The sequence below is a fragment of the Meriones unguiculatus genome, chromosome 7 (genome assembly GCF_030254825.1).
Source record: "Meriones unguiculatus strain TT.TT164.6M chromosome 7, Bangor_MerUng_6.1, whole genome shotgun sequence".
Taxonomy (NCBI): Eukaryota; Metazoa; Chordata; class Mammalia; order Rodentia; family Muridae; genus Meriones; species Meriones unguiculatus.
In genome coordinates, this window is record NC_083355.1 from 113290641 (window position 1) to 113303969 (window position 13329).

General features: G+C 44.4%; 1 protein-coding gene across 10 annotated transcripts in view; it reads left to right on the forward strand.

Moving 5' to 3' along the window:
• The window catches only part of Evl (Enah/Vasp-like), a 123654-nt gene that overhangs the window by 36785 nt on the left and 73540 nt on the right, over positions 1 to 13329 (forward strand). For 5 of the 10 annotated variants that reach the window (XM_021642572.2, XM_060388163.1, XM_060388162.1 and 2 more), the window contains exon 2: positions 4330 to 4446. The exons of the other annotated variants lie outside the window; for them this stretch is intronic. In XM_021642572.2, coding sequence (XP_021498247.1) covers positions 4330 to 4446 — 117 coding nt within the window. The remainder of the gene's footprint in view (positions 1 to 4329; positions 4447 to 13329) is intronic. 10 annotated transcript variants of the gene reach the window in all.

Below are 13329 nucleotides of genomic sequence, written 5' to 3' on the forward strand. Positions count from 1 at the left end.
GAGATGAGAACTTCAAGGCAAAGGCAGGGAGGGGGAATTGGCACAAAAGACACTAGGAGCAGAGAGGCAGCTCAAGTTCAGCCCTCCCTTGGCATCTACAGGTTGATGGTTTCAGAGCTTCCCTCAGGACCGTACATGAAATAGTGAAGTGTATGCATGTCACTTATGCACATCCTCCTGGATGTACCTTTAGGATGCTTTAGGATCCTAAGGTCCTTTTAGGATGCTTATGGTGCCAGCTACATGTAAATGCTGTATAGGTAGTTACTGTACTATATGGTCCAAAGAATAATGCCAAGAAACCAGCTGTATATTGTCTCTACAGATGTAGACTCTCCCTTATCTTTTCCAAGCTCTCTCTCTCTCTCTCTCCCCCCTCTCTTTTTCTCCTTTCTTCCTTCCTCCCTCCCACTCCTCCCTTTCTTCCCTCCTTCATTCTTTCTCTCTTTTTGTTTGTCTTTGAGGCAGGGTTTCATGTTGAACCCAGGTTGGCCTCAAACTTGCTCTGTAGCCAAGATGACCTTGAACTCTGATGTTTTTGCTTCCATCTTCCAACTGCTTGGATTGTGGCCTTGTGTCATCACATCCAGCTTCCCATATCTTTGGTTGGTGAGTTTTGTGTCAAACTGGCCTGGCCATAGTTTAACCTTCGTCTGTAGAGGTCCAGATGAACAGTGGTTTATAATCCTGCTGCTGCCATGTATCACCTCTGTGGACTAGCAAGTATCTAGGTCTTTCTTAGTGTCAATTTTCTCACCTGGAAAATGGGGATGGCCATTCTTCCCAAGAAAATCTCTGTCAGCATGAGATGGGATAATATAAGCTATAAATTATACTAGTCCTTTCTACATGAAGATAAAGGGAGAAGAGGACCATGGTTGGCTCCACCAGACCGTCTATATGTGCTTTTAGGTCTCATGTGTGGATACATTTCTCTATACACACCCCAGCACTCAGGGCACAAAGGCCACATTCATTTCAAGAAAGGATTCTAATTTTGATACAAAATGTTGGCATTCCATCACTTATTGGACTGTGAGTTCCTTGAGAGCTTGGTGAGTGAGTGCTATCTGTCTTAAACTTTCTTTCTTTTATACTTAACATTGCTTGACATACAGTAGGGCTATACTAAGAAACAGTCTGTTTAACCAGGATTCTGAGGGGAGTAAAGAGCAAGCAGACTATGTGATCTGTGCTATGGTGTGTGCTAGACTTAGGAACATGCAGATCAGCTGACAAAGCTATGAAGTGTCTCTCAGCACAGCACCCATGTTCGGGAGCACACAGGAAATTTACTGTTGCCTGCACCCTATGCCTAGAGGTACAGGATCCCAAAAGCTGCAGAGGTGGACAGGCATTTCTCAGTGCTTACAGAATTTTGCCCGCCATAGAAACCAGGCAAGCAGCTGTAGCTTGCTGTTGTGATAAACATAGCTCATTTCTGTTTGGCTGTTTTAGTTTTGCTTTCCTATGATGCTGGAATGTTTTTGCCTTAAAAAAGAAAAAAAAAACATATTAGAGACCTAAGGAGCTAGCTTAGCAAAATTCATTCTGATTTATTTCCAGAAGGAATCCTATACACCAGTTCTAAGATCTAAAATCCTGTTTGAATGTATCAGTAACATGGGAAGTTACTGTTTTGAGTCTGTTTTAGTTTTGTTTTATTTTAAAACAAAGCTGTTATCATAAAAAAGTTGAGGTTCAAACCCCAACTGACTTTCTTTATTAGTTCTAATTTATATCTGGTCTTGTGAAATGTTATAATTTTTTTCCTACCTACTTGCTGCAATGTTGACATGGATTAAAATGAGTAGAATCAGAGAAGACATGAAGTTTATAAGCCTGAAGCACCCATGCAAATGAACTGGTCCCTCCCACTTTCAGGGTTGTTGTCACCTGATATGTGGACCAGTATTTCACTGGTTGGCTGCACAGTATTGAGGAATTATATCTCAGGTGAGGTTAAGATGGAAGCAGGCTGGGTAGGGAAAGGGAGGGAAAAGAAACTTAACCGATGCTGCCAGTCACCTCTTCCATGGCAACTCCAATCCACATAGAATCTTATCATTGAATACAAGAGTATGATTCACACCTTGTCTCCAAAGTCTGGGCCTATCATTCCATCTGCTTGCTTGACATCCCTGCAGGAAGCCTGATAAGCACTTCACATTTGGCACTGCTCACAACTTTTTCACTTTTCCTCAAACCTGTCTTTTCTAAAGTCATCCACAGTGCAGCCAGTGCCCACTCCTTTCCCTTACTCTTCCATCTCATCCTATCAGCTGTCCCTCAGAATATACCTAGCCACACCAGTTACTGTTCTTGACTGCCCCCATGTCTTCCTTGACTCTTCATTGCAGTTTTGTCTTCCAGGCTTCCTGTCTTGTTCCTGTAGCCTCACCCACTTTCCCTTTTGAAGTTTAAACTCAAGTCATATCACTTCTGTACTCTAAGGTCACTGAGTGTTAGAGTCCAGACTCTCATGATGCCTTGCACATCTTGGTCAACCTGGCTTGGTAGTGCCCAGATTTTACCTCCAGTAGCACTCTTCGCCTCTGCCACTCCAGCCACACCAGCCTTGTATGTTTAACATTGGCCGTACCCTCCCTGATGATGCTGCCTGCACTGTCTTCTCTCTAGGACTTCACTCAAATGTTGCCTGGCATCTCTTTTAAAAGCCTCCATATATATTCTAGATGTTGATTGTGTATGTCAGCCATTTGTCCACTGCTATTTCCTTAGTGCTTTGTATGTAAAAGCTTCTAGTAAATATGTTAAATAAATGAAGAAAACAAGAATAGAAATTTGAGAAAGGTTAGAAATTTGCATGAAGTTGCCCAGCAGTTAGAGTGAGGTCTGGTCAGTTTCATATGTTGTGTGTCTGCAGTAACATCTTGTGAATTACCCTGTGTCTTAGCAGTCGGCACAGCCTTTCAGAGACTGTTCTGGAATCCCAGGATCTGTCATGGGGCCTGTCACTTGCTCTGTGGTTGTAGGAAGCAACAAGACAGAGGAAGAGCAGAGGCTCCTCTAAGTGGAGTGACTTCCCACAGCTCTATGCCCCACCTCTGCAGAGACTGGAGCAGAGCGACTGTGCCCGAAGCAGTTTTTGTAAATATTTTGTAAATACCGCCATTCATCTAGGAGGTCTGAATATCTGCTGACAGAATTGGAATCAAGCCATAGTCCCTAACTATGAGGCTCACTCTTTGGTTTCCTAGAGCCGTTTCAGATTCACAACCATGTGGGTCTTTAGAGGTGACAGTAGGAGTGCCTTGTTGGAGGAAATCAGCACAGAGTAGGGAGTTAAAGTGAGGAAAGGAGCTGGGAACAGAGAAGCACAGATGATCTTCGCTGATACCACAGTTTTGTTAGTGTCTGACAAGCCACAAGCAAAACAAACAAGCTAGCTGCCATGATGGAGAGCAGAACACTAGTCCGCCTCCACATTGCAGTCGATGGAGAGCTTACTCAAGCAGAGGCAGTGCTGTGGGTCTGCAGCCCAGAGCCCGACCTCAGTGCTTACAGGAGAGACAGATGCTGCAACCCCAAGAAGTCATTCTCACCTGTCTGATAAAACAGGTCATGTGGAGAAGGGCTCATATGTGTAATGCTTTGCTTTGCTTGCATTCTGTGGTTTAGAATCAGTGAGCATTTAGTAAGTGCTTAGCTGGCTCAGATGCTACTTTGTGTTTTGTTTGATAGTGTTTCCCTGTGTAGCGTTGGCTGTCCTGGACTTGCTTTGTAGACCAGGCTGGCCTTGAACTCACAGGCATCCACCTGCCTCTGCCTCCCCGACTGCTGGATTACAGGTGTGCCCCACCTTGCCTGGCAGATGCTACTTCTTAAAACAACCCTGGTACTGGTCTGCTCTTGTTTAAGGTGTAGTCGTCTCTTTGTTTTTTAAAATTAATTTTATTTTATGTGCATTGGTGTGATGGTATCACATCCCTTAGAACTGGAGTCACAGCTGTGAGCCACCATGTGGGTCCTCGGGAAGAGCAGAGAGTACAATATAGTCTCTTATGTTAAAGACAACTAAAACTAAAGGGACAGAACAAAAACAATTACCCGGAGGAATAAGGTGATGGTTGTCAGTCCAGCACACTTTAGAATGCTACCCTGGAGCCATATGGCCCTTGGCAGTGATTGGGGAGTTTAGAAGGAGCTCCCCTTGTGCGGGCTCTGCAACTCCTGCAGTGACTTTTTGGAGGTGGGAAGATAGGAGGTTCTTTCTGCTCTTAGAGTCATCACTTCGCCTGGCCTTTCCTGAAAAGCTACTAAATAGAAGCCATAGTTGAAAATGGCAAATGTGAACATGTCTTCCAGAACCTACTGTCCTCAGGAGCTGCTGAACACACCACAAGCTTGGAATGAGGAAGCCAAGGGTGAGAGTACTACCTTGGAAATCAGAGCTGAAGGAGAATGGCAGCCCTCAAGGAGGAGGTATCTCTTGGAGTGAACCCCTGGACCAGTAATATGAATTGTGGGGTTGGTGGATGGGAATTCTGAGAATGACTGTTGGTAGAGTGTAGGAGCTGACTGAGGGGAGCTGAGAAATGAGCTGGGTACAGTATGTGCTCTCCCAGACTTTGGTCAAGAACACCTGAGGATAGTGTGTGTGACCCTGTCTGTGGTGACCTCTCTGTGTCCTGCACAGGGCACCTCCACCCCAAGGAAGTGATGTAAGTTCTTTGTGCTTTAATTTCCTTGACTTTAAATGGGGCTGTTACCTACTTTGACAATTACTGTGCTTAAATGAGACTTCTCATAGGAAGCATCTACCAAGGTGCCTGGAATTTAGAAGATACTCAATACATTAATAAGTCTTCATTTACTGAAAGAAGCAGGACATTTCCTCAGACCCTTGTCCTGGATTTGCAATTTATTGGCGAGAGGGAAAAGGCCAGCACATGATGTAGACTCCCTGGTTTGAGATTAATTAAGTCCATTACTGTTGATAAATGAGGTGTGGTGTTTTCTGGCTAAGGTAATGCAGCCAGAGACCAACAACAAGTGTCAACCTTCTCTGAGCCTCTGTATCATCTCTCATTATCTCCAGAGCTTGGTAGTAAACAAATGTCCATTGACCTGGTAGGACTGTTAGACAGGTGATATGGGCAGTCTGTTCCACTGAAGGGATTTTTAACCTGAATGAGAATTCAATAATGAGAACCCATCCAGCAAAATAAGTTGTGGCTTTGATAGGATGTGTGAGTCTTCTCTTAATAGGAGCTACAGAAGAATTTTCAGGAGTGACGTTAACCTGAGGATACTTGTACAGGTTCTCAACTGGGGTGGCGTGAGTGGGGAAGATTGCAGTAAGATTATAGGAGGATTGCTGCAAGTTTAAGGCCAGACACAGATACTTAGTAAGATTCTATCACACAAACAGAACAGCATTGTACTTAGAATTCCTTTCCCTGGAGAGAGGACACATTCACAGACAAATACACCTCAGCACAGTGCCAGAGCCATGAGATAAGGACTCAGCCCCTTTACATTTTGTTCCCCCTTTGTCTTTAAATGTGGGCACATTGGCTGCACTTAAGTGGGACATCCCTGAAGATCAGATTCCTGGTGTGAACGATGTGTCGATTAAAAGTTAAAGGCAGCTTCCTTCAAAGACAGGAGAATGGGGTAAACGGGCCTGCTGCTGTGGGGACAGTCCTTCCTAAGCTATAGTGCAGAACTTCGTAAGTTGCTGGTACACTTTCTGGTTTCCCGCACATAAAGGCCTTTGTGGTCTTTCTGCTCTTTCTCTTGAAGCTGAGCTCCAGAAGTTTAGCTTCTGTGCTTCAGAAAACTGCTTCAGCAGCAGGCTTGATGGTAAGCACTTGGAGTCCCAGCACTGGGGAGGCTGAGGCAGGGTAATAAGCTGGAGGCCAGCCTGGCTGCTGGGCTGCACAGGCAAGGCCTGAGAGACTGGGGTAAGAGCCCTGCTTTAGCTGTGGGTCTGTGCGTGCTTCCTTCCTCCCTAGCTAAACCCTTGATGACATCCACCAAAGCCCAGACCTATGCACGAGCTCTTCCTCAGATGCCCTTCGAACCTCTGAAGCACCGTGAGCTTCTTGTTCCTTCTGAATTCCCACACAACATGTAAGGGATCTAGTGTACTATTTAATTTTCTTAACTAGGCAGAGGGTGGCCAGAAGACAGGAGCAACACTTACTGTGCCCCTCATTCCAGCTCCCTTGAACAGACCTGGGTGGTCTTGGCTTCCAGGTACTTGAGGAGTTCTAGTTTTTCTTTTTTAATTTCCTGCCACGTGCCAGTCAATTGTTACAGACCAGATTGAAAAAGGAAAGGAAAGGGGACATGTGCTGCTGTTTGGATGTCTCACTTGTAAGCATGAACTCTTTGAGGAGTTTGATAGGGCTACTGAACTTAATAAGCAAAATCTGTTTGTTGTTAAGCAGAGCTTCTCCAAGTAATGAGAGCAGGAAATCTGTGGTGATAGGTTTTCAAAGTTTCAGGAATCGACAACATAACATATTTGAGTGTAAAAATTCATGTGGCCTCTAAAAGTCCTTATTTGTTTATTTTGGTGTTTTTAGACAGGGTCTCAAAGCCCAGACTGACCTTAAACTCACTGTGTAGACAAGACTAGCCTTGCAATCCTGATCCTCCTGTCTCTACACCTGAGTGCTGACACTAGATGTGTGCATACCACTCTCACCTGGAAGTCCGTATGTGTTTAAACACAGTTCCTGGTTCTTCTGCATTCACAGAGGATAACACAATGCAGTGTGCTCGAGATCCGATCTTCACAGTAGTCTGTGAGTAGAAGTCAGGGATTCCAGTTTTGGTCCATTGTTGCTATTTTACCTCCCAGGTACCTAAAGTTCAGAGAGCTTACATTATATCTCAGATTCTCAATGAGTCACTGTCAACACTAGAGTTTGAATTTGTCTTTGAACTATTTTTTTAAACTATTCCTTTTGCTGTCTGCCATTCTAATTTATAAAACAATGCAAATCTGTCAGATATGACAATTATCTTAATTTTACATAAATTGTGTTGCTTTAATGGACTGCACACACTTACTGAACCTTGTCAGTGGCCATTGTAACCTGTTCTCCCCTTTGTATTCATAAACACATGCACCTCTGTCCTCAAAGGAACCCAGTGAGGAAGCTGCTGTCACTATCACATCCATTTTATGAAAGAACTGAGGCATATACCGGTTATACGGCTTGCCCCGCATCAGACAACTGGTGTTTGAACACAGGGCCATCTTGATTCTGGGAGCTGTCTGTGGCTGTTGTAACTCAAGTCTTTGTGGAGGCTTTCGGGAAACAGTTCTGGTGGTCAGGTTGAAAGAAATTGCAAATCCGGTCCATTGGAAAATGACAGTACGAAGTGGCAGGAAGGTTCTGAGAAACCCTACAGAGGGTGGACATTTTGATTCCTGAGTTTTCTACGTGTGTCCTCTGAAGAAATATTTTTTGCTTAACAATTTGGAACTTATACTCAAGAGTACTACTGTAGCAAAAGGAGAATCTTGGTATAGAGCATAAAAGAACATTTAGGACAGAGAAAGAAGGCCTACATCAAAAGCCTAGGTGGAAGGGGTCCAAAGCATGTAAGGTCAGACATCCCCTCAGAATTCAGGGTTGTACTGCATATAATCTGGGCTACATCACTTATATTTTGATGGGGTAGTGCATTATTTAAATATATTCAAAAGTGCTTTGCAAACCGAAAAGCTCCAGATCTTTTTCAAAATTGGTATTTTCTAAGCTCACATTGTCGTAGTAGCTAGGACAGCACTCCCAGCACTTAGGACAGTTAGAGTTGGGGTCTCGGATACAATTCACCGGGAGAAGACTTGCCAACCTAACTGTGAGGCGTGATCCCTAGCACTGTGAAGGCATGGCGTGGGGGTGGGGCAGTTGACTAGAAAGATGGCGAACTCTGCTTTCCACCTCCTTAGGTCTGCCAACTAGAAGGATAGAGCCGAAGTTTTTAAGTAAGACTTTCTTGTTTGACTTCTTTATTTCTTGGTTTTGTTTTTAAGATAGGGTCTCTTAAGTGGCTATGGCTGTCCTAGAACTTGCTATGTAAACCAGGATGGGCTTGAACTCACAGAAATATGCCTGCTGTGCCTCCCAAAGGTGTGCACCACCACACCCAAGTTTGAATTTCTTTCTAAGTATCGTTTTGCTTCATTTTGGTGTTTTGTTTTTTTGCGGCAGTGGGGAGTTCAGTCAGAGACCATGTTTTTCTGCTTCACCTTATTACACTCCCCTTTGGATTTCTAAGTGAGTTTACTTTTTGTTTTTCTGACACGTCTTTGGCAGAAACTGTTTCTTTGGATAATCCCAAAATGCCCAAAATGTTAAATTTCATTCAGTAATGTATTGGACCTTTTTAATTCTACTCACTCCCTCAGATGTGGCCATCTGGCTTGGGTTTATATTTTTGCTAGTTTTTAAGGAATTTCTAGTGTATCATCCTGCTGACGTAATCACTCTAAATGTTTTCCATGATAAAATCTGGCTTGTGTAAAAGACTACCAGGAAGTAAAATCCTGCTGCTCCTTTGCATGCCAGAACAGTTTCTACTAACCGAGAGAGATGTGCAAGTGTTTTTGCCCTTGGCCACGAAACCCTTTGTTCTTCTGCACATGGACAGTGATGCAAATTTAAGGTCATTCCAATAGTTTAAGTCTTGTACAAACAACACTTTTTATTTGCTTGCTTCCTTGTTTTGTTGGTTTCGAGACAGGGTTTCTCTGTGTAGTCCTGGCTGTCCTGGACTCGCTTTGTAGACCTTGAACTCACAGAGATCTGCCTGCCTCTGCCTCCCTGAGTGCTGGGATTACAGGCTCAGACAACACTTTTAAAATCAGCACTGAACTAGGTTTTTGATTCACCCATTCGTCTGCTAGGACAGTGTTGTTATCTATGTACAGCTTCTGCGTTGGGCCAGCAGCCACTTTGGAGACGAGAAACTGGGTAGGAAGAACCTGGTGTCCTTGGTCCTTAGTGACCAACCTTATCCTCTGACTCCTGGGAACCTAAGCCTCATCCTAACAGGGGTGACTCATGATTTGGACCTGTCTAGGCCGAGATGTATTCCTCTCATTAAGGACAGGTCTGTCATGCACCATTCCACTGTGGGACTCAAACTAGCACCATAAGAAATGCTGCCAGGCCCATTCATGAAAGACTACAAGCCCTGGAGCCTTCTTTCCCACCTTGTGAAGCCCACAAAAAGGGAAGAGTGAGTCAGTGATGGCCCCAGAAAGTGCATTGTCAGAGCGGCATAGATTGCACCTTTCTAGGCATTTACCCCTTAACTTAAGCTAGACTTACCCATGAATTTTTTTTTCCTCCTGACATTATATGAATTTCCAATTTTTTTCTTGTTAGATTCTGTCACTTAAAAGGTAGAGAATCTGGAGTAATGTGAAACTGGAAGAAATGAAAAGAGTAGAAGTCACATTCTGACCTCTGGAGGAGGTAACCATGGCAATTACCTTCTAAGTTGTCATTCTGTCTAAGTGTTTAACAGAGGACTTGGACACTATGGTGTGAGTGTGGACTGAATTGTGTTCCCTCAAATGCACAAGTTGGAGCCCTAGTCCCAGGCAGACTGACTGTACTTGGGCCTTTAAGGATATAAGGGTATTGCTGTTGGAGGGATGGAGCCCTAGTCCAACATGTGAGAAGAGGGGAGCAACAGAACAGCCATGAGCAGAGAAGAGGCATGTGAGGAGCCAGAGGGAAGGTGGCTGCCTGCCTGCCAGGGAGAGTGAACAAGGTGCTGGGAGGCTGCCCCCACCGTGGCTGTGAGGTGTGGCTGCGGCATGAATGTCTACAGGACAGGGACTGTCACCTAGGCCAGGAAAGACTTTTCTAGCAGAAAGCCTCACTCTCGAGGGCTACTTCCCCTCGCTCCTTGGAAGAGGTAAGTCTCCTCTCACACTCTAGGACAACTCTGCCCCGCCCGTTTCTGTGCTTACTGCACCCTCTGTCAGCCCCACTTCTAAGTGATGAGCAGCTGGTAGGATCCTGGGCTGACATGATGGCAGCACGTGTGACAGGGCCCCAAGGGTTTTTTTTTTTTTTTCCAGGAAGCACTGGCAGGGCGGAGAGCCTCAGAGCAGCAGGAACAGTGCTCTATAGTTATGTTTTGAGAACAGCGTTGTCTTTTCACTTCCTTGAAGTAGAAGTGTCGGGTCTCCTGAGGGACTGCTGGTGGGTGGGGGAAGTACTGTGTGCAGTTTCCCAGGCATAGTATGTGGTGGATGAGTATATGTCCTTCATTCACAATCGGATGCTAGTGATACAGAAGCCTGTACCTTCTGGTGACTCAGCCAGGCCCTGTATCTAAAAGATACTATTTCATTAACACCATGCTCAGTGAGTTAGAAAGTGATGGCAGCTGAGGAAGCAAACCTATGAAAGGCCAGGACCTGGCCATGGTTGGCCAGCTGGTGACAGAACAGGACTAGAACTGTCTTCTGGTTCTGTGTGGTGGTATGTTCTTCCTTTGGCCTCCATCCTGTGTGGGATGCCACAGACATGGCAGCAAGAAGAACCATCAGTAACCATTTCTGTCATTTAAAACAAAACAACTCTGCCCTGACCACACACTGTAGATTTGAGGTAAAAAGAACAACTAAAATCTTAAGAAGTTACCCTAATTACTAAGTATGGACAAAGCAAATGCAACAAGTCTGGGGCCACCGGATTTCCTCGTCTGGGCAGAACTCTCAGTTCTGCTGACCTATAGACTCTCTGACCTGCAGCCAAAAAGCAGAAGGCAAACCCTGAGCTGCAGGTGAGATGGACCTCTGCCTCCTCTCGTTTTTACCATGGAGTCTCAGCTGCCAGGGCTCTTCATCCCAAACAAGATTTTTGTCTTAGCCTGGTGAGCAAGACTGGCCCTGCTTCCACTCTGTTTACTCCTTGCCTACCTTAATTGTGTAGCCCGGGCTGGCCTAGAGCTCCAGGTCTACTGCCTCAGCCTCCTGAGTGCCGAAATGGCAAGTACAACCAATGCTGTGGCCACACACTAAGGAAGGGATTATTTCAGCTTATAGTGCCTTGAAATATAGTCCATCCCAGTGAGGAAGTCATGGCAACAGGTACTTAGGGCAGTTGGTCACACCGTATCCAATCTGTATCCAATCAGGAAGCAGAGAGTAAGAATGCTACTGTTAACTAGTTTCTCTTTTTCATTCAAAGTCTAGGAACCCTGCCCAGGGAATATGTCTTTCCACCATAATTAATCTCATTAAGGTAATCCCTCTGGCTTGGTCAGGGCTTGTCTTTGAGATGATTTTAGATCTATCAAATTGATAATATTAACTGTCACAAGGACAATGTCTAAATTCAGTAATGTAGTAAATTCAGTTATCTCCCCCTACCATATGGGTCCCAAAGATCAAACTTGGATCCTTAAGCTCCTTGGTAAGTATCTTAACTGGTGGAGCCATCTCACCATCCGTAAGCTGGTTTGTTAATTTGTAAAATTCTTGAAATATTAGAACTCAAACAGAATAACACTAAGTTTTCAGAGACCTTTAAACTCTCGGGCCATAGGTTGTGTGGGAGGCTGTCTGTAATGGTCTAAGGTACATCATAGGACCTAGGAATCCCCTGTGCTTTCTCTCTCTGTCTCTCTTTCTCTCTTGTTTGTGTGTGTATTATATGCTCTAAAGAAGATATTTGACCTCATAAGGATTAGAATTTAGGTGACAAGTCTGGGTTATCGGCTCCTTATGGATTTCTTCTGCATCCTCTTGAATGTATTTTTCCTGTCCCAGTGCAAATGGACTCTTCAGGAGTCCTGGGGGAATGGGATTGATTTCTGCAGAGAAAAGTGTTGGGAAGAACATAGAGGCGTTAGCCAGACCACCAAACAAGCATGAGACTCAAAAGGAAAGAGGACATTAGGATGGACAGTGGAGCTTTTCAGAGTTTAGCTGTAAGGCAAACAGCCCTATAGGAATGGCTCCTTCTGCTCCTCAGAAAACCATTGTCTCGGCAGAACATAACATCTCCTGCAGGCCTGCTTGCCCTTTCACTTTTTTGTTCAGCACTTCCTTACTTCATGTGTGTTCACTTTGTTTGGACCATAGCTAGCCTTAAGAGCTTTCAACACAAAGAGCACTGCAGGTGTGAAATAGATGGAACAATGGGCACAATAATACCTCCCGCGTAGCACCATAAATCCACGGCGCTGTGGTAGCAGTTTACTGATCTCCACTATGCCACAACACATATGTAGAAACCGCTACATTGTGGTCAACATAGTTGACTGTTGTTAACAGAAAACTGTTCCCTTTAAAGTGTTTCCCTTAACTACATGCCTAGGGGAACAACAGCTTTTCTATTAAAAGTAGAAAGTTCTGGAGCCTGTGGGAGAGCCCACCAGATTAAGGCACTTGTCACCAAGCCTGATAACCTGAGTTAGGCTCCTGGAACTTACATAGAGGATGGAGAAAATCGATTCCCAAAGGTTATCCTCTGTATACATGTAGCACGGCATATGTACTCCGTGGCATATCCTTAGAACCCACAAGTCGCAAATGGGCGCCATGTGTGCAACAGAAATAATTAATAGCATCATTAACAAAAATTAAAACATCAAGTTGCTTGTAATAGTGTGTGTTTAAACTGTTGTCCAAAATATGATTTAACATGTAGCCAGCATGAAAATTATTGGTATTACTTTTGTATTACTAATACAAATACTGTATTACTTTTGTGCAAGTTTGGTATACATTTACACCACTGTCACTTCTCAATTCAGAGTAGCCACATTTCAAGGGCTCAATAGTCGCCTGTGCTTGAGACTGCTCCCTGATAAGCTGAGACCTAAAGAGTAGCTAAGACAGAGATTCCCTAGTACACTGCTGCAACAATAAAGGGTGTTTAAAGACGGGCAAACCATGTCTAGCTGCTGTGGGAACCCTGCTGTGTGTAGCGTTCCCCAGGTGCTGGCAGGCCCGCATGTGCTGCAGTGCATGGTGGAACAGCATCTCCCTCCTCTGGCTGGGGTGAGAAAGCTGCAGCAGGGCTTCGCAAGTTTGCATGCTCGCTTGCTCATTCTCTACTTTCTATCAAACTTTTTTATTTTAACTAAAACATTATTACATCACTTCTCTCTTCAACTCCTCCAACCCACTCCCATATTCATGGCTTCTTTTTCTTTATTATTGTTACACACATGCACACATATGCACATGCTCAAAACTTGTTCCTTCTGATAGGAAGGACTTCTTTGGAGGTCAGGAATTTCTTTGAAAAATTAATAGTGGTTATAAAGACAGTCTGCTGAAAAGAACATCACACTCTGAAAGCTATAACATTG